This window comes from Triturus cristatus, chromosome 1_2 (genome assembly GCF_964204655.1).
Source record: "Triturus cristatus chromosome 1_2, aTriCri1.1, whole genome shotgun sequence".
Classification (NCBI taxonomy): domain Eukaryota; kingdom Metazoa; phylum Chordata; class Amphibia; order Caudata; family Salamandridae; genus Triturus; species Triturus cristatus.
Genome location: NC_140580.1, coordinates 733132682 through 733154706, shown reverse-complemented (window position 1 = coordinate 733154706; position 22025 = coordinate 733132682). Strand labels below are relative to the sequence as shown.

Below are 22025 nucleotides of genomic sequence, written 5' to 3'. Positions count from 1 at the left end.
TTGCACAAGCATGGTAGGAGAAAAGAGAGACTGAATAGTGAGGTACTGCAGCACTGACACCCACTGCCCAGAGCAACACAATCAGCCGGGAGGAGTGATCCTGGCAGGAGGGTCCACGCTCTCACCTCCGCCCAGAGCAGCCAACACAAAGGAGACCAATGCCCCATACAGTACCTGCGCGGTGAAGGGTGATCGAAGCATTAACAGCATTCAAGTAGCCCAAAGCACAAATGCTAACAAAGCAGCATTCCCAGGAGAAAAGAGGGAAGGAAAGGCCTAGGTTGTTGCCCTGAATGCTAGAATGATAAGTGGCCAATCAAGGTCCAGCAAAAGTCATGGGACCAAAGGCACCAAGCAAGCCCTAAGAAAACTGTAAGAAGAATGTGCGCTGTGTGCACGCGCCCCCAGTGGCTGCCTGACACCACCGCAAGCAGGGAGATTGTGCAGCATGCCCCAGATGATGAATGGCCATGACTGCCGGATGTCTGCAAAGAAGTAGGACCGGAACACTGCCGGTCACCCTGAAGGGGGAAGAGAGCATTGTGCAATGCCTAGTGGCAAGACTTAGCAGAGGCGCGCTTGCATGTAGATCACACACTCAGGAAAGGCCTAGCGAGACCCTAATGCAGGAGCGAGAGTCTCTACATCTCCACTGCACCAGAGAAGCACCGCAGTGGGCCAAAGACAACACAGAGTGTCCTCCCTCGCACTACCTCAAGACGGAGACACCAGTGGCCCAAGACAGGCAAGAGGAGAGTCACACACAAGTGGCAAGCAGCCACCGCAGCATGTGCAACGAAAACACACAACACGTGGCCGGACGCCATCTCAGACTTCAAGCAAGAAGGAGCATCTCACACAAGGTGACCAGTCTTGCCAAGCATGCCTGAACGGAGGCAGGAGCAGGCGCCATGATGGTGCAGGATTGAGGCGCAAACACTGCCCTTGAGCGAAAAAGATGGAAAAAGGTGATCCTCCATCCAGGTAGTGGAGCACTGAGAAGACCCCTGAGGAAGGGACTGGACTGGCAAGAGGTCCGCGCAAAGAAGAACCATGTCCTACTGACAGGACAGATCTCTAACAGTCCCATAGTAAAGTAAAGACAGTCCTATGAACCAGACTTGACCAGCTAGATGTCCATGTGGAGTGAACATGAGACTAGTGGACCGAAGTCACATAATTGTTTGGAACCTGGTCGGTAAGAGAGAAGAGTGTGGCATGATGCCACACCATGAAGGGACTTTAAGGGGAAGAGAATGTGGTATGATGCCACATCACGAAGGAAGAGAAAAGTAACAATATTGTCGCCATGAAGAACCAGACAATCGCAGATGCGCTGGAGAGATCAACAAGGGGAGAAGAATGAGGACTCGTACCGCTACAATACAAGTGTGCAGACATAAGACAGCCACCAAGGAGGAGTAACGTCCCTGGAGACAGCTCAACGGGAGAACCATACGTGAGCTGCAGCAAGCGCGAAACACGTCTCTCCCCTCAACACTTCCCAGTGCAACCGTCAAATTCCTGAGCATCATAGTCTAAGTTAGATTGCATCCCCGCTCGTGACCGCAGAAGCCACAGGTGAAGAACAGCCTCTGCAAAGACACTGAGTTTTGTGGCTGCGAAGTCTCTCCAGTCATCCTCACTCCATGTGAATCACCACCAGCTGTCGTCCAGGTCCAATGGCAACCACAACATCATTGCCATGTGCATTACCCAATCCAGGGAAAGAGCAAATTGTCACCAGGGTGGAACCTTGCACCTGTAAAGCACCCGAGAGACCGAGGCACCCCATCGAAGTGAGAGAACAAGTGTCCAGGGGCTATCTGACAGCCCATGTCCCCTTGTGTCCTTTTGGCAAGCACACCGACCATTAAGTCACCTACCCTGGCAGTTGCACAAACAACATTGTCGGATCCTGTCAGTAGTCCCGCAGCGGCCCTCAGGCGGCCCCCAAGCAGCCCTGCACAGGCTACGCAGTATTGTGGCAACCCTGAATAAGGGCCTCAAAGACATTCCGGCACTTAGGAATCCTGGCACGAGAGATGGTCTCTAAGTGGCTCCACCAACAAGGTATCGGGAGGTACTGCGGCTTCGGAGGATAATGTCCTATGCATCCTCAACACCATTCCAGTCCTGGCAGATTGGTCACTGTAATGTCCAGACACCTCAGGAGAAGACTCTGCAGCTGCAGCAGGACTCCACCGTCACTCCTGATGCACCATAGTTTATTTGTCAGACACCAACAGCATCACCGCAAGAGCACACAGGTTCATCCAACAGTGTGTAAGAGGACATTGATCCAACGGTCAGGCCGCCAAGGAATCCGGACTCTGTTGACGCATCGTTTGTGCCCAGCAGTAGTTGCATACATTTTGGATGTGTGCCGAGATGCTAGGGTGCTCCCAACTGCACCTGTCCACCGCTGTCCCACGGACTGCTTCTCAAGACCGAGAGACTGTCGTGTTTCATGGGCATAGTTTGTATACATAGGTTGAACTTCGTTTTGTTTTAATAAAGTTTGGGAGGAATGTAGTGTTGTGCTGGACACGTTCTAGTGTCTCAGTAGGCACTTGCTTGCCAGCCACACCCTCGAGGGCTGGATACACTTGCACCCCACACTCATCAACCACAGGTGTCACGAGTGACGTGACCCTGCAAATAAAAAGGCCCAGGTGCACGTGCTCATGGCCAGTTTAGTAACCGTACCCCAAGTTTCTGTCATTTAATTAGTAGCATGTGGGGCTAGGCCACAACTCATCCCCCAACTGGGGGACTTATTGTAACCTGTCCATCGAGCCCAACTGTATAGGGTTCTTCTACCGATAACATTTTGATAAGATTCACTTAAATATTCCATTTTAAATCCAATTCTGCACACAAATTTACTAAAAAGGCAAAGGCTCTAAAAGGGCACTTATGAAATAGTTCAGTGCTGTCTTGGTGTGTCAGCCAAGTATGTGTCCCCCAGTATATTGCACGATCACCTGTCCTAATATAATTTCGCGAAAACAGTGGCGCAAGTGTCCCAGTTTAGACACAATTGTTTACAAAGAACTACAAGAGGCCAAGGTGATATAAATAGGGTTCCGAAAATGCAAGTTTAATAGCCCATCATTTACCATTGGATATATCTATATTTGTACTTTTCAATTATGTCCATTTCAAGAAGGTTCTCTATCTTATTTCAGGACTGAAAACGGGAAAGGGGAAGGATGGAAAATTAAAATATTACACACCTCTCCCAATCTGATGCAGCTCAGTAAAACTAGACTGTTTTATAGGCTCATATAGCAGTGCAGTCACTCTGGTTACAGAGACCTTACAGGCGTAGATAGCGGGTGGGTACACTAATACTACAAAAAAGGGTAACAGCTGTACTTCTTATTACTCAAAATCTTTAAATAAATATTTGTAAACGCATTCATTTTGCCCGCATACATGTTGCCTTCATTACTACCAAAGCATCCATATTCCCTTCCATGCAGTGGTTTACACACAATCGATTTCAGTGCCTCATGAACAACATACTGTTGTTCTATACAAAGCAACTTTGACAGCTGCACAACGTAGCTCACTTTATTTGTGTGCAAACAAACTTAATGTTTTTTCTGTATTAACGCAAATATACTCTCATATAATGGTGCGTTATTAATGGCACATACAGCCATGAATGTATCAACTCTCAGTCATCCAAACGCCCCATCCCCTCATTTAACCTCCAGTGCCCTCTCTTATCTAGAGAAAGCCAAGCCCATCAGATGGACAGACTTAAAGCCACCAACCTTGTACACGTGTTTGTTTGCTGATGAGGTGATTTGATAAAAAAAAAAAAGTAAAAGCCGGACACAGTGCACCAAGGTTATACATAATGTCATTAAATTTATTTTCTCAAGTGTCATGTGGTCAGCCATAGCAACGTCCTGATCTGGGAACCCGGGCCCAAATCATTGCATGTGATCTTCTTTATTGTCATCTTCGTGCCAAAGTGAAGAGGCAAGCAAAAGATTAGGGCCTGTTAAATGAGGGTGTAACCTCCCTCCTGACGGGGCAACCTCCACCCTGAAACACTTGCCAAATCCCCAGTACCCTTCAATTCAAATAGCAGCCCCAAACCCACCTACAGCACCAAACACGGTCCCCGACACAGGGGGAGCTCAGGCGGGAAATACGTGATATCACTGCCATCATGGAAAACCACACGTTAGTACCTGTCTGACACCAGCACCTCCACCCGTCCAGCAAACCCCACTCATTCAACACCAAACATATTGCCTGTTTGAGGAGGGTGCATTCAACTAACCTATAACAGGCTGTGTATAGTGTGGCGTCACGCCAGTGACACAACTGGTGCATGCCTGGGTTAAAATGATGTCAAAAGGAGGCGTTTATAATGTTACCCGCTCTGCAGGTCAAGTTGGAGTGGCCCTGCGGTCATGTGTTAGTGTTACAAAAAATAACTGGGTAGCCGGGCATGGTCAGACACAGAAGACCTGCGCTACTACCAGTGTCTAACCCTCACTCGCCTCAGTCTTATTGGTCAGCTAGGCTGGCGGCCTGGACGCCCCGCACTTATATTACATATACAAGAGCCTCTACCGGACAGAACGAGTTGGCAGACAGAGAAATCTCAGCTTCATCTATCCATCTCTACAACAGTCACTCTACAAAATTGTTGGAACGGGCACTTTCCGGTTGGCTGAGGTGATGCCTTAGCCAGACAGAACCTACCACTCCCGTCAAGGGCAAGTGATTACACATACTGTTTAAACTGCGCTCACCCTTGGGTAGCTTGACACGCTTATCACAGAGGTAATGTGTAAGACATTGGCACAGAACTCACTCACGATAAATACATTGAGCGTCACAAAAAAGACTTCACACGTGAAGTATGTAAACAGCTTTTGTATTCAACACACATAAAAATCAACACCATGAACATCATGTCTTTCTGGGCATAAATTACACTCTGAATTATTGCTAGCAGTACTAGGCCCAACCGTGTTAAATTTACATCAATAATATGCTCACTTGGGACAGATCCTATTGTAAACCCCACCCCAGCACCCTTATGAGGTGCAACGCGATGTCAGCCCCGGGCCTACCCTAGAAATTCTTATAATTCAATACAACACAGTTATAGGGTGCACCCTGGGCCACAACATTATCAGAAATATGTACATGCAAAGAATTATAAATAACACTTTTTAGCAGCATCGAGGGCCAGGGCTGCATGGGTAAAAACCAATGGCAAACAGTTTTCTTCTGGCAAGAAATCAACGTGTAAAGTAGAGCTGCCAGCTAGTGTTGTGAATCACAGATGGTCTGCAGACTGTCACTCCCCCCCCCACACACACACACACACACACACACACTCACTCCCCACCTATACACAATGCAACGGATATCAGACAGGTCGGTACAGTATGAGCTTGCAAACATACACACTCAGCATTCACATGAGGTGCAACTGATACCCAGCAGTTCAAATGATATCACACTGCAGACTCCCTAGCCCAAGCCTCCGTTCACCCTCCAGCTCACCCAGACTGTCCTGCACCCACTAATGGAAGATAACCAGCCCTCCTCCCCATCAGATACTAGGCCGCACGCGGCTGAAGTCATACTCAGTCAGTGTCCCAGTGAATCAGGTGGGAGTATACGTAGCAGGTCTAATTAGGAGGTAGGACTACCAAGAAGAGTTTTACCTGCTGTTCCTCAAATGAAAAAGAAAGTGGGGAATCAACAAGAAGGCTCCGCCGGCCCGACGAGGAGCAGCCCAGATGATGAAGCATGACACCTGAAAGGGTGTGTGAGGGCATTAATATCCAACAAAAGGATTACCAACTTCGTACACAATGTGTATGTAGTCTAATCCAGCCTTCTTGTTGATTCCCCACTTTCTTTTTCATTTGAGGAACAGCAGGTAAAACTCTTCTTGGTAGTCTTACTGTCGGGGCACCTCACCTAGCTGGACCTCCCACTCCCCTGTGAGCGGATATAGCCCCTTCTGTCCCCCCCTTTGTAGTCACTAATTAGGAGGTAGTCATCAAAGGATGTTGGCAGCCACTAGAGAAGTTCACCAACAGGATGAGGAGCAAAAGCTGGTTGAGGGCATTAGTCGTCACTCACAAGCATAGCACAAGTCCTAAAAAAAAAAAAAGAAGTGGGGGGACTAACCTAGTTAATTCAGTATGCAAGTGACATCCCGGCGCGTGACATCACAGGATTTGGCATCATAAGAAGTGACATCAGATCTTAAGTCCTCACATGTATGTTTAACATGTCTATCATGTACATTGGAGCACATTTCGAGTATACAGGGAAACCCTACTGATTTAGGCAGATGATTCACACTTTTGTAAGCTACACATGAAACAATGTTCCCTTTTGTTAGCGTAAACTTCATCTACCCATAGTGCTTTACAAGAAAAAATTGTGATATATAAATTACTACAACAGGGTAGTTAGCACTATATAAATGCTATTTATTTTGTGTAAATACTGGGAAGGACCAACACATCTGACATTCTTACAGCGCAAGCATATCTCCTAAACAGAGGCTGAACAAAGTGAAAAGCTGCCTATCTTAAGTATGTGTGAAATGCTAACAAGGTGTGAGTCTTGGTTTCCCTCTGCTGCATTTGCTTCTAGGTGTGAGGCTCCTGGCTGCTGCCAGCCAGGAGACTCGAATAAAAGGAGGCCTGATGACCCCTCAGATTCGGCCTTTGGTATGGGCCCAGCAGGAGTATTAACTGAGAAAGCCCACTCCCAGCCTGCACGTTGTTGCGAATCAAGCAGACAACAACATCTGGGCGTGGCTGAATGTGTCCCAGTGTTCACAAATTACACTGGAACGAATTCTGGATATTTTTCAGTGGAGCCCAACTTCTTGGCAGGGTGGACAGCGTCCTCCCTGTGAAAATAGTGAGTGGACACTGTCCACCCGCGTGTACCCCCGACTTGTGCCGTGCTCACGAAGGTTCCACAAGGGCCTTCCCGCACCATCCCAGTACTGCAAAGCACAGAGGTCACGCAGTCTCTTGACCTGCTTCGGATTGCCCTCAAAAACATTCCTCCAGCCCAGTCAATCACTCTCACCACCAAAGACCCTGCCGGGCAATACTACCTGTCATCATGATGTCGTCAGGGCTGGATGAGGAGAGCGCAGTGCGTGCACCACCCTGAGGGCCAAGAAGGAACAATCGATGAATGGAGAATGAAGCAGGGGAGCCACTCGAAAGAAGGGGGCAACCCGTCATGTACACGTAAATCGGAGTCATACCCATGCAATCCGGGCATGTCTGGTGCACAGTGATTTGGGTTGCACCGGACAACTCCAGTCACACACACAGGCGCAAGTTGAGCAATGCCTCACAAAGTAGAATGAGGCACTACTACGGTTACGGCCCCACCTCTGAGGGTCACAACCTGGGAATCGGACCAGCACGCAATGAGCATGCAGTCTGCGTGTCAAACAAAAGAGATAAAGCAAAATTGAGGAAACAGGTCAAGTCGGGTCCCGCAACTGGTGAATCTGCTCACGACCAACAAGACACTTATATGAGCCAAGGTCTCTACGATGCAGGGGCCACATGCCTTAGATGCAATCAAGACTTCTGGGGCTTCGTGCAAGACAATCCGGCTCCATGCACAATTCTTAGTTCCACGCTCACGCCACACTAACAGTTGGGATCCAGCAGATGATGTGGGCACTTAAGAAGGGCAGATAAGAAACAGGGGAATGATTCTGTTCAGGAGTGCAGAGGTGGGAATCCTAAACTGTATTAAAAAACAAAGTACCTCTGACACCATGGATCCAATTATACTTTTACTCCAGTAGGATTTTTTTTATGTATCCCTGGATTATATTTGAATATATGGAATGATTTTTATTTACTTTTCCCAAAACACATTACCCTTATGCAGAACTAGCTAAACATTAGCCTTCTTGCCGTGTTTTTTATGTGAAGTATGAACAACAAAACATACTTTGTACATTTAGACCATATTTACAATAAACAATCATCTATACAATTCACAAACATAAAACATATTGATGCTGGCATGCACCAAAGACTGTACATTTAAACAAACAAACAGTAGTCCTACTCCTTTCAAAATAAACAGTACAGGGACTTTGTCCTCAAATTACACCAATTTCTTGCGCCTAAAGAGGGCTCGCATCACTATCTTGAACCTACTATAGGGCCGTACTCCGTGGGGTCTATTATGTCCAAGTCCAGGACCAAAGTTGTTACTAGGTTCATAGAGCGAACCTCTCAACAGTGTATAACCAACGCGTTTCGACCTTCTAGTTGGCGCTTCTTATGGAAAAGGTCTTCAACAGGGTAATTCTTTATCAGGAGAATTTGTGATACCAATTTTTATTTTTTTATTTTTTTAGTCTCGGCGAGGGTGTGAAACTTCTTTATGGCACATTCAGAAAGATGCAGGGGCTGTATATCAGCTTCGTATTCTGCTGCGAGGCTCCGCGGGCGGATAGTCCTCTCCGGCTATTTTAACTGCGGGGCGAAAGTTTTCCTATTCTCAATGCTCACCAAAGACTGTCAACTCGACAAGCTTTTCAGTCGGGTAGCGCGGTAAGTTAATCCGCACGTGGGAAGTGAACTCCAACATTACTGGAGCTCTGGAGAAACTTCACCTCTCTCGAGTTCGCATCCTTGGACAATCATAAGGGTAATTCCGTGTGCTCAGGCTAATGTGTTTCGGGAAAAGTAAATAAAAATCATTCCATATATTCAAATATAATCCAGGGATAAATAAAAAATCCTACTGGAGTAAAAGTATAATTGGATCCATGGTGACAGAGGTACTTTGTGGGCACTTAAAAAGGCACCGCTCTCCAGATGTCACAGGTAGACATGTGCAGCCCTCGTAGGAGCTCTTAAATGTCCTCGAGACCTCAGAAAGAACAGGGGGCAAGCCAACAAGCCCTTGGAGAGCACATTTCAGGGTGCCTCACAGCAGCAGGTAGTCAGCACAGGCCAGCTACTATTCAGAAAGGGTGCACGGTCCCTTTCAATAGCTGTAATCCTCCTTGTGCAAAACAAATTACTCCGAAACACCATCGGTGAGGGGAGCACACCGGCCTGCAATGGCAGGCTGGACATATAGTTAGAAACACCATAAGTGCAAAGGCACACACCGGGCTGCAACGGCAGGCCGGACACATGTTCAAGCACCTCATTGGTGCAAGTGCGGAGACCTACCTGCAATGGCAGGCTGGTGACACGTTTGAAAACATCATAGCTGCCAGTGCGTACACAGGCCTGTCTGCAATGTCAGGCCGAACACCGACTTACAACCACCATAGGTGCGAGTGCGCACACACAGGCCTGCAGTAGCAGACCCGGACGATGTTTAGAAACCTCAGGTAAGCACAATTTCCTAACATGTGTAGGAAGAGCACTTGCACTTTCACACTGCCTTTACAGTGGTAAAGTGCCCCAGGCCCTAAGGCCACAACAAGAGAATCAGCCACACCTAGGAGGTGTCCCATGGGAAGAGCAGACCCTATAGGTAGGAAAAGGCCATCTGGGGGTTCTTCCCTACCCTGGCAGCAAATACGCAGGTGTATCTACCTGCCCTCTCACCTATGCAGAGCTCCACCCCTCAGGAACCTACCGTACGGGCACTCTGGTGGAAGTGAAAGGCCCCCTCAGAATTGGCTAATGAGTGATAAAGGCCAACTTGACCATGATACATGTTTGACAGGCTATTCCGGTGGGTGGCACAATCAGTGCTGCATTCCACTACTAGCCAGTACAGTACCCGCCCTGGGTATGTGATGTACCTTTTTACAGGGCACTCATAGGTAAGACACCTAACCCAATCAAGTGAGCACCCTATCCTGGCATGTATAAAAAGGGCATGCGCACTTTCCCGCTGAAGTACTGGGAGAAAGTACCCAGAGTCCTAAGGTCATGAAACTAGAGCTAGCAAAACCAGGAGGACAAAAAGCAAAAAGTTTTAGGGAAATCCTCTTAAGAAGGGCCATGTCCAATAAGAATCCTCAAGCCCTCTTTTAGCACTCAACATTCATACCTGGCCGTTGAAACCCCACCCCCTCCCACGCCCTCAGAGCTTCCATTTTCTTCCGGGAAAGGTTTTTAGTCCTTGGACTTTATCCTTTTTTTAAAACTATCATTTTGATTCATGTGTCTTAATTGTGCCAGGTGATCTGTTTGGGGCTTGCTACATCCTCAAGTTTTAGGACTGTGACTCCAATGAGTGGACTTAAGTGCACTGCTCCGACTACTCAGCACATCCTACTCTTCCCCACCACAGTCCTTAACCACCCTATGAAGGGTGGTGGACAATGTTGTTGGCTTATCTTTGGGTCTTTCTATTTTCAGGAAGTTAAGCGATTACCCATGGTCTTATAGGTATCGATCTGGACAGGGCAATGTAGATGTAAAACATTTTCATTTGCACTTGCAAGACTCCCATGGGCGGTTAAAACCTCAGGTTTTACGCCAGTGATTGAAAAAGGAAGCATACTCTGTAAAGAAGATTTCCTGGAAACAATCCAAGCTTTATTCTAACATGACTCTGCACCTGCCATACAATGCTCTCTTAGATCAGTGCCAGCATGCCCAATGTGCGGAAACATATTTTGACCAATTTTCCCCAGAATCCTGTCTCACTAACCTACAGAGGGCGTCAAAGAAAAATTACAGGCGTGACTCATTGCAGACAGTGGTTTTGGCTCCTAGAGCCAAAGTCACAAGCCTAGTCTGTGCCCAATTAACACATTCTTTAGAAAAAATAGAATCAATATCAACTGATAAACCGAGGAGAGGATATTAGATATTTTCTTTATGCGTCATACAAGCATCACTATTGGTTAATTTAGTTTCTAGGCCATTAAGATACTTTTAGAAATATAAATCCTTGGATTTGCTACCACTCTTAGTCTTTATTTGCCAACCCTTCTATCTTCTACACTGAATACGCAAAAATGGCAAAACCCTACCAGTAGCATCTATCTATTCCACATTGCAAGAGAGAGCTTGATGGTGATGTAAGGTTTTTCTCTGACATGTCGCCATCCTTCTGGAACAACCTTCCAGTTCATTTAGGTCACAGTGTGGATATATTGGAAAACATAACTATTTGCTCTCTGCTGATTCTATTAGGTTGATTTATGTCAGCACCATTATACTTACCTGTTTTAGCAGTAACCTCCCAACAAAACCTATGGCGAAGCCGATGCAATGGATACAAGATATACAGAACATATGTATACAAGCATTTGCAATGCAATATGTCTCGCATTCGCTAGAGTTTAAGCTATTGGCATTGTAAATGACAATGCCTTTTATTTATCTGTTTTCATAATCAACACATAAATAAAAGGCATTGTCAGTTATTGTAACCCATAACTCAAACACTTGTAAATGCAAGGCCTCAGCAGCCATTGGTCCGGGCTGCTTAGAAAGTAAAAGCGCGCATGGCGCGCTGAAAGTTACAGGAAAGTATGTCATGCCTGCAGTAGGAGAAACTAATTAAAGAAAATAGTGCTTACAGACTAAATAAGAAATACCGTGTAACACCGGACGTAAAAGGACCAGTCCTCATGGGAGGTTACAAATGAAGACAAGGCGGTACTAAGGGGGGACTAACAAGCCTATTTACGAATCAGAAGCCAGCATTTACAAAGGACAATAACACAAGCCAACGAAAAATATGGGTGGAGAGTTAGCACAGCTTCAAGTTCATACTCGAAATAAGCATGCCTCGCAGAGCAGCTCATGCACTGCCCAGGCTCGACCTAACAGAATGCCTCGGAGAGCAGCGCATTCGCTGCCCAGGCTCGATCTAATAAACAACAGCAAAGCAGTGGGACACCTGTTTGCACATTAATCACGAAAAAAGGCTGCATATGTATATTATAGCACTTTGGTGGTGTATTACATATGCAATATGTTTTGGGAGATGATCACTACAAAAACTACATTGAGCGGGGTGTACATCAATATAAAATATAAATTTTTATATCAATGTTCATAAAATGTTTTCTTCAAAGAAACATGCATTAAGCATTTCAAAATCAGAGTACAACATCTCATTTAAAATAAATACATTCAATCTACTATTTAAACATTTAAAGCAATAATGGGAATCAAACATTTAGCATGATGGTGCATAAATGTTATCGACTTCTGATAGAGGCAAACTGCTCGTGTATCATGGCTATCAAATGACTTGATGTAATGGATTTCACCATCATCCAGTCACTGTTTTTTAGTCAATAGCGCATTACATTCTGGGTTCCGTTTCGCTATCCACATTGTAAACGTGGACTGAAAATATCTGCATGGTAAGAAGTGATAGTTAACAAGCATTTGCAATGTAATCAGTCTCGCCTTTGGGACCTTATATGTATTTAGCTATAGCATAATAGCCTGGGTGCTGTAACATCTACTGTTGTTTATCATGGAGGGAAAGTAAGCACCAAACTGCGTGACAAGCCAGGTATGGGAACACATGGAGAGAAATATTGCCTTTCAGCAGGAAAAGGTATAGTCCAAAGCTCTGTTTTTAATATATAATCAGGGCCTTCGGTGGTCATATCACTGAAAATACAAGATTTGAAAAAAATATTATTGTCTATGGGTGCTCGTGGAAGACAATTTCTATAGACTAGAATCTAGAGAATGCTAAAGGGATTCTGGTATTTTACTGACCTCTGCTGGTCGTTTTCTATCAAGAAAGTTAAATAGAGGCAGTTTCCAGAAAAAAATAAAAAAGTCCTTCAGCAGAAAGCAATTCTGGTACTTTACTGACCTCTACTGGTCGTTTTTTATCAAGACAGTTAAATAGAGGCAGTTGAACAGAAAAAAAAGCCTAAGTGGAAGCAGACAAGTCCTAGGGCTGATCTCCTGAGCCCACAAAGTACATACACATATAAGTGTATACTAAAGTATATACAAGAGGTCTCGGATACTCGACCTAAAAAAGCAGAAATCACTAAATGTGTCTCACAAGCCTAGGAAAAAGCACTGTTAGAAAAAAGTACACTACAATCAATCAATCAATCATTTGTAAAGCGCACTACATACCCGTGAGGGTCTCAAGGTGCTGGGGAGAGGCAGCTACTGATCGAACAGCCAGGTCTTCAGTATCCTCCTGAAGGTCAGCAGGTCTTGGGTCTGTCATAGACTCAGTGGGAGGGTGTGTTCCATGTCTTGGCAGCGAGGTGGGAAAAAGATCTCCTGCCGGTGGTTGTTCTTTGGATGCGCGGGACAGTGGCGAGTGAGAGGTCAGCGGAGCATAGCTGGCGGTTGGGATGTAGAAGGAGAGCCGCTGTAGAGGTAGGCTGGGCCGGTCTTGTGGAGTGCTTTGTGTGCGTGGATGAGGAGCTTGAAGGATATCCTCTTGTTGACGGGGAGTCAGTGCAGGTTTCTCAAGTGGGGGGTGATGTGGCTGTGTCGTGGTACGTCGAGGATCAGTCGCGCCGAGGCGTTTTGGATGCGTTTTAGTCGTTTGATGAGCTTGGTCGGGGCTCCCACGTAGAGGGCGTTTCCATAGTCGAGTCTGCTGCTGACAAGGGCCTGGGTGACTGTCTTTCTTGCATCTGTCGGGATCCATCTGTAGATCTTGCGGAGCGTGTTAAAGCAGGAGGAGGAGACGGCGTTGACTTGCTTGGTCATTGAGAACGCTGAGTCGAGGATGATTCCCAGGTTGCGTGTGTGGTCGGTGGGTGTTGGGGCTGCCAGGAAGTGCCGTCGGCCACCAGGAGTCATCCCAGGCTGAGAGGTTGGAGCCAAGGATGAGGACCTCCATCTTGTCTGAGTTCAGCTTCAGGCGGCTGATCTTCATCCAGTCGGCGACGGCCTTCATTCCTTCATGGAGGTTGGCTTTGGCGGTGATGGGGTCCTTGGTGAGGGAGAGGATCAGTTGAGTGTCGTCTGCGTAGGAGATTATGTTGAGGTCGTGCTGTCGGGCGACGTGTGCGAGCGGGGCCATGTAAATGTTGAACAGTGTCGGACTGATGGAGGATCCCTGGGGTACACCGCAGATGATCTCGGAGGCTTTGGAATGGAATGGGGGGAGGCGGACGCTCTGGGTTCTGCCGGAGAGGAAGGAGGTGGTCCATTCCAGAGCCTTGTCTCGGATCCCTGCGGTGTGGAGGCGTGCACGTAGTGTGCGGTGGCAGACGGTGTCAAAGGCGGCAGAGAGGTCTAGGAGGATGAGTGCTGCGGTCTCACCGTTGTCCAGCAGGGTCCTGATGTCGGCGGTGGCGGCGATGAGGACAGTCTCGGTGCTGTGGTTGCTGCGGATCCCTGACTGGGAAGGGTCCAGGATTCTGTTTTCTTCGAGTTATCGGGTCAGCTGTCTATTGACAATTTTCTTGATGACCTTGGCCGGGAAGGAGAACAGAGAGATGGGCCGGAAGTTCTTGAGGTCTCTTGGGTCTGCCTTAGGTTTTTTGAGTAGGGCGTTTATCTCGGCGTGTTTCCAGTTCTCTGGGAAGGTCGCGGTCTATGACGTTGCGCAGGTGGGGTGTGATGGAGCTGCTTGCTTTGTTGAAGACGTGGTGCGGGAATGGGTCTGGTGAAGAGCCGGAGTGGATTCTGCTCATGGTCTTGATGGTGTCATCGAAGCTCACGCTGGCCCAGGCTAGCAGTGGGTCATGGTCGATGGTGTGCGGAGGGTCTGTTGTGTTGCTGTCTGTTGGGGCTGTCTGGGTGTTGAAGCTGTAGTGGATTTCTGCTATCTTGCGGTGGAAGAAGGTGGCGAGGGAGTCGCACAGGGCTTGCGACAGCGGGATGCCGTTGGTGTTGCAGCTGGGGTTGGAGAGTTCCTTCACGATGTTGAAGAGCTCCTTGCTATTGTGTACCTTGTTGTCGAGGCGGTCTTTGAAGGAGGTCCTCTTGGCCGCCCTGATGAGGTGGTGGTGGTGGTTGCGGATGGCGTCCTTGTGTGCTGCGTGGCTGTCCGGAGTTTGTTCACTGTGCCATTTCTTCTCTAGTTTCTGGCAGGCTTGCTTGGAGGCTAGGAGTTCCGGGGTGAAACAGCTGGCCCTCTTGCTGGTGTCTCTGTGGGGGAGTTTCTTCAGCGGGGCGAAGGTGTTGGCGCAGTCCTCGATCCAGCGTCTAAGGCTGTGGGCAGCGTCGTCGGCGTTGGAGGGTTCGGTGGGTGGGCTCAGAGCGAGGTTTGCATGTAGTTGGTCTTCTGTGATTTTGCTCCAGCAGCTGCGGGGGATCTGTTGGGTGCGGTGGTGTGTGGTGGGTTTCTGGAAGGCGAAGTGGATGCAGCGGTGGTCGGTCCAGAGGAGTTTGGTGGTGTGGCGGACGGAGATGTGCGGGCTTGAGGAGAAGACGGGGTCGAGCGTGTCGCCGGAGGAGTGGGTGGGGGTTGTGACGAGTTGCTTCAGTCCGAGGTTGGCGAGGTTATCGATCAGGGTTGTGAAGTTGTTGTCGTTGTTGTTCTCAAGGTGAAAGTTCAGGTCTCTGAGGAGGATGTAGTCGGTGGAGGTCAGGGCATGCGTGCTGATGAAGTTGGCGATGGAGTCGCTGAACTGGGGACGGGGTCCGGGTGGTCGGTAGACGAGGGTGCCTCTGAGGGTGGAGTTAGGGTCTGTGTGGATCTGGAAGTGCATGTGGTCGGCGGTGCTGAGCGCGTCGTCGGTGCTAGTCGAGACCCTGATGCTGTTCTTGTGGAGGATGGCGATTCCTCCTCCGACTCCGTTGGTGCGGTCTCTGCGGGTGATCTTGTAGCCGTCTGGGATGGTTATGGCGATGCCGGGTGCGGAGGAGTTGTTCAGCCAGGTCTCTCTCAGGAAGGCGACGTTTGGGGATGTTGTGTTGAGCGGGTCCCAGAGCTCGACGGCGTGTTTGCGTGCGGAGCGGGTGTATGCATCGGAGGTGGTTGGGGTCTTTCTTGGTGGGTGGTTCGTCGGCTCTGAGGCTGGTGTAGCTGCAGTTCCGGCAGGTGAAGGGAACGTGTGTGCGTTTCGGGGCGGCCTTGAAGCAGGTGTGGGTCCGTCCGGAGTTGAGAGCGTGCAGAATGCTGGCGTCGTAGTGGCGGCGGTCGTCGTGGCTGGTGCGGGGGCCAGGGGTTCTGGCGCTGGGCGCGGTCCGGGCACGGACGGGCTTGCCTTAGGCGCGTCTTCGGTGCGCCAGCGGCTGGCATATATGGGGAGGTGGGAGGGAGGAGCAGCTGGGAGGCGGGGACAGCAAATGGGCAGTGGGCAGTCAGAGGGGCGGGGCCGCAGGGGACGCAGCGGCGGGGGCAGTGAGGGACAATGAAGGGAACAGAAGGCAAGAGGGCACATAAATACAGGAAAAACGAGTGGAACAGAAGGCAAAAAGGGCAGAGAAATACAGGAAAAACGAGTGTCACAGAAGGCAAAGAGGGCAGAGAAATACAGGAAAAACGAGTGTCACAGAAGGCAAGAGGGCACAGAAATACAGGAAAAACGAGTGTCACAGAAGGCAAGAGGGCACAGAAATACAGGAAACACGAGTGTCACAGAAGGCAAGAGGGCACAGAAATACAGGGGCAGCTGAGAAACAGAAGGCAAAAACGGGCGGAGAGGCACGGGGGCAGCGAGGGGTACAGAAGGAAAAACCAGGCAGAGACACAGGGGCAGCGAGGGGTACAGAAGGAAAAACCGGGCAGAGACATGGGGGCAGCGAGGGGTACAGAAGGAAAAACCAGGCAGAGACACGAGGACAGCGAGGGAGGAGAACGGGCACGGACCACGAACAGGCAGCGGAGGAAGACAGAACAACAGCAGTCACAGTCACAACAATGAAATACAGGTAATACAATAAAACAATAGAGCGGAAGATGAACAAACCTACGGCCTACCACTGGCCACCATGGATGAGGCGCAGGTGGTAGCCTGCGGGTGGTGGAGGGCCTCGAACTTCCTCAGCAGCAGCCGCAGCTGGGGCAGGGACACATAGGCGGTGCTGTGCGGAGGGGGAGCGATCTACCTGGTGGGGTCAAGGGTCGCTCTCCTCACCGCGCAGCGGCCAGCATATATGGGGAGGGGTGGAGGGAGGAGCAGCAGGGAGGCGGGGGAAGCGAATGGGCAGTGGGCAGTCAGGGGGGTGGGGCCGCAGGGGACGCAGCTGCGGGCCGGTGAGGGACGATGAAGGGAACAGAAGGCAAAAGGGCAGAAAAAAACGAGGGAAAACGAGTGTCACAGAGGGCAAGAGGGCACTGAAATACAGGGGAAAAAACAAGTGGCACAGAAGGCAAAAAGGGCAGAGAAATACAGGGAAAACGAGTGTCACAGAAGGCAAGAGGGCAAAGAAATACAGGAAAAACGAGTGTCACAGAAGGCAAGAGGGCAAAGAAATACAGGAAAAACTAGTGGCACAGAAGGCAAAAAGGGCAGAGAAATACAGGAAAAACGAGTGGCACAGAAGGCAGGAGGGCACAGAAATACAGGGGCAGCTGAGAAACAGAAGGCAAAAACGGGCGGAGATTCACAGGGGCAGCGAGGGGTACAGAAGGAAAAACCGGGCAGAGACACGGGGGCAGCGAGGGGTACTGTAGGAAAAACTGGGCAGAGACACGAGGACAATGAGGGGAACAGAGGGAGGAAAACGGGCACGGACCACGAACAGGCCTCATCCCTGGTGCTCCAGTGGACCTCTGTCTCCTTTCTCTCGCTCTGCTTTTTCTCTTGTTTTTTCCCTCGTTTCTATCTCCCCCTTTCACTCTACTTGTGTGTCTTTCCTCCTTTTTCCACTCGTTTTTTCCCTCATTTCAAGATCCCCCTTCACTCTCCTTCTGTCTTTCCACTGTTTTTCACTCATTTTTCACCCTCATTTCAATCTCCCCCTTCCACTCTCCTCTGTGTCCTCTGTGTCTTTCCTCCACTCTGCTTGCACTTTTGCTGCCTTATTTGACTTTTTCCTTTGCCTTTTTCTGCCTGTTTTTCCCCGCCACTGATGCCCCCGTGGCTCCTCCCCCCCAGCACGACCAGTGCGACCAGCCCAATCCAGCTCCCTTCCCCGACCCTACTTAATGGTGGCCGAGCGCAGCGGGCGCGCCACTGGTGCACCGAAGGTGCGCCAAAGGCAAGCCCGTCTGCACCCATCCGCGACCTGACCGCGACCAGCGCCAGGAACCCTGGATCTCTGCACCACCAATGCTACGACCCAATGGCACTCCACACACTCAAACCAGACCACAACAGCAACCGCAAGCTAGCATCACCGGCCGAAACCCACGGACCCTTCAGCTGTCACCGCTGCCGTTACACTTGCAGCACCGCTAAGACCGCGAACCCAGAGCAACCCGCCCGCAAGAACACAACCGAACCGAAGACCCTGCAATGCATCCTCCTCAATGTCCGATTCCTCCACAAACATGCCACCGAAATCTGGGACCTCCTGGACAGCACCACCCCCCCGGACGTAGCATTCTTCACCGAAACCTGGACCAACACCACCTCGGGACTGGACATTGCCATCACCATTCCCCAAGGATACAAGATCTCCAGGAAGGACCACCCCACCCACCCAGAAGGAGGAATCGCCATCGTTCACAAATCCACCCTCCGCCTAAGCACACTCCCCGACGAGCCAACAGACCTGATGGAACACCTTCACTTCAAGATACTGGCCAGCCCCACCTCCACCCTCATCTACCGACCCCCTGGACTCCGCGGACTTTTTGCCAACTCCGTCACAGACATCATGTCCCGCATGCCATCGCGTCCACCAACTACACCCTACTGGGAGACCTCAACTTCCACCTCGACAACCAACTGAACCCCAGCACCACATCCCTCCTGGACAACCTCAACAACATTGGACTCTGCCAAATCATGACCGAACCCATGCACTCAGCAGGACACACCCTCGATCCCCTCTTCACAACAGGAAACTCCATCACCTTCAGCCACACCACCGAACCCCCATGGACTGACCATCGATGCGTCCACTTCACCTTCAGAACAACCACCATCCACAGATACCCGCACCTGCTCCCACGGAGAAACTGGACCAGAATCACCGATGACCAGCTAACCTCATCACTCAGCAACTTCACCCCAACCATCGCTGAAAACGATGACCCCAACACCGCAGCCCGAAGCCTGCACAGATGGTTCTCCGACAGCACCAACACCATAGCCCCCTCAAGAAAAACAACAGCACCCACGGCAAGAAAGCTAGATGGTTTACCACCAAACTTTGAGACTCCAGACGCACTTGCTGCTGCCTCGAAAAGGCCTGGAGGAACACCAAATCCACAGAAGCCCACAACAACTTCAGAAAAAAAACACAGTATGGAAACCGCCCTCCTCGCCGCAACAAACAACATTTGCACCCTACTGGACAAAGGAGAAACAGCAGCCCTCATCCTCCTCGACCTCTCAGCAGCGTTCGACACAGTCTCTCACCGCGCCCTAATACGCAGACTCCACGACGCAGGGATCCAAGACAAGGCCCTCGACTGGATCTGCTCCTTCCTCTATGGCAGAACGCAGTGGGTCAGACTCCCCCCTTTCCTCTCAGACCCAACACCAACCACCTGCGGAGTCCCCCAGGGATCCTCCCTCAGCCCTACGCTCTTCAACATCTACATGACTCCGCTTGCCCCCATCGTCAGAACCTACGGACTCAACATTGTGTCATACGCAGACGACACCCAACTCATCCTCTCCCTATCCAACTAACCCAACACCGCCAGACACAACTTTCGAGAAGGCATGGAAGCCGTTGTCAAATGGATAAAAAACTGCTGCCTACAACTAAACACCAACAAAACGGAAGTACTCATCATGGGCCCAAACCCCGACGCTTGGAACAACAGCTGGTAGCCCCCCGCCCTCGGAAGCCCGACCACCCCTACGGACCACCCACGCAACCTGGAAATCATCCTGGACTCAGAGCTCAAAATGGACCGCCAGATCAATTCCGTCTCGTCCTTCTGCTTCCACACCCTCTGCCTCCTACGTAAGACCTTCCAATGGATCCCCCTCTCGAACACAGAAAGACCGTCACTCATGCCCTGGTCACCAGCAGACTTGATTACAGCAACGCACTCTATGCCGGAAAAAACCAAAACCTCACAGGCAAGCTACAGAACATCCAAAACGCCGCCGCAAGACTTGTCTTCAACCTGCCAAGACACTGCCACACCTCCCATTACCTGAGCACACTCCACTGGCTCCCCTTCGAAGCTGCAGTCACCTTCAAGATGCTCACAAGACCCTCCACGACACCGGACCAGCATACCTGAACAGCCGACTCAAACTCCACACCCCCCAAAGGACCCTACGATCAGCCCAGCTCTCCTACGCCGCAGTCTTCCGCACCAGAAAGACCAGATCGGGAGGCCGCTCCTTCTCCTTTCTCGCGGCCAGAGCCGGGAACGACCTTCCGCTCCACCTCAGACAGACAACACCACTCCCCATCTTCGCAAGAAACCTTAAAACCTGGCTCTTCGACAGACCCCCTCCTTGATGGACTGGAACCTGCGAACCCTCTACACCACCCCCATCCGCTCCCCCCCCCCCCCCCCCCCCAGCGCCTTGAGACCCTTGCGGGTCAGTAGTCATGCTTAACAAACACCTTGATTGATTGATTTCTGAACAATTATTGTAATAATTGTTCAGGTAATTCATGTCACTGATTTGGTTCCCGGTTATATTTCACATGTTTTACTGAATCTAGCACTCCATTAGATTGTTAGCTATTCCCAGAATGTTGTGTTTTTGTATTTTTTTCCTGTTCGACATATTACCTTTTTAAAGAGTCATCGCCAGGGGCTTAAAAGAGCCGTGATTGAGAGCTTTGGTGTTCAGGCTCAAGGCAATGAGAGTGTCTCGCACTGCTGGTAAGTGGGTCAAAGAGTGTTCAGGATGCAAGGTCATCCAATTATTGGCCTCTCTGCCGAGCACACGACAACCATTGACAAAGCCAATAGTCCAGGCTGGTTTGGTGTATGTCAGTTGTTCTGTTATTATATCTGGAAGCAATAACAGAAAGAGGCACAAACATACTAGTCGGGTGACACACTATGGAATTCACAGAAATTTACTTTACGTATTTAAGCCGTCCCTAGAAGTACATACGCCACGCCCCTTTTAGAGACCGCCCACTTTTCCCAATCGGACTTAAAGCCTTGATTGTATAGATCGAAAAAAACTACTTAACTTTAACAGACACCTTCATTTGGAGGGGCGGATCTTCAATTTACCCTTACCTTACGTTTAAAAAAAAGAAGTTTCATGCTGTGAAGCCCCACCCGCCCCCCAAACACTAGTGCCAAAAAGAGTGCAATGCAGTTTAATACACTAGTACATACTCAATACGACTTGTACACAGAAAACATCCTCGCAGATTTAACATGTATAAAGGACTCACTCTCGGCGCCATTACGAAGCAACACTAATCAAATACATATTTTATTAAAACGAACTGCTAGTTAAATGTTTTACCGAGCATGCTTATCCGGTGCAGGTGCACGATTAAGCAACGTCCATAGGAGACACACTCACCAGCACAGCCGTACCTATCATCATGCCGTGAATGAGTCGAAGTTTCCCAGGGTGGGCTAACCCAGGAGGGAGGTCTGAATTTACATATTCAAAATAAATCACCCCTGCCACCAGCAGGAAGAAGAGGCAGATCAGCACGACGGCCGGGATCCCCAGAGCAACGATTCCCAACCCCATGTTGCCTGCTCGTGAAGGAGCACAGCTGCCCTCTGCCACGGCACTTGTTACTTCCTGGTTCTTGCAGCGTCTGCAGGATGTGCATACATTAGCATACAAAATGAGCCCAATGGCCCTTGGAAAAAGAGAGCGCAACAAATAGGAACAATTTCCCAGAGGCATTCACTTTTACCCCAAGGAGTAAACATATGTAACATTCAATTATCGAAAGTAAACAGTTCCAATTCGTCTGCTATCACATAAATATAGTTGCAAACTTTATAAGCTCAAGTCTCAGGGGGCACCCTCAGCCAGTTTTGTCATTTTAGCCTACTGCACTGAGCATGATGCTACTAGGCCCACAGATGTA

The 22025-nt window shown here is 49.5% G+C and overlaps 1 protein-coding gene across 1 annotated transcript in view; it reads right to left on the bottom strand.

The window, feature by feature from the left end:
• The window catches only part of LOC146867917 (arylacetamide deacetylase-like 4), a 119186-nt gene extending 97424 nt beyond the window's left edge, over positions 1-21762 (bottom strand). Inside the window, exon 1 of the mRNA XM_085608646.1 lies at positions 21500-21762. Coding sequence (XP_085464772.1) covers positions 21500-21676 — 177 coding nt within the window. The 5' untranslated portion in view covers positions 21677-21762. The remainder of the gene's footprint in view (positions 1-21499) is intronic.
• Positions 21763-22025: the final 263 nt, after the last annotated feature.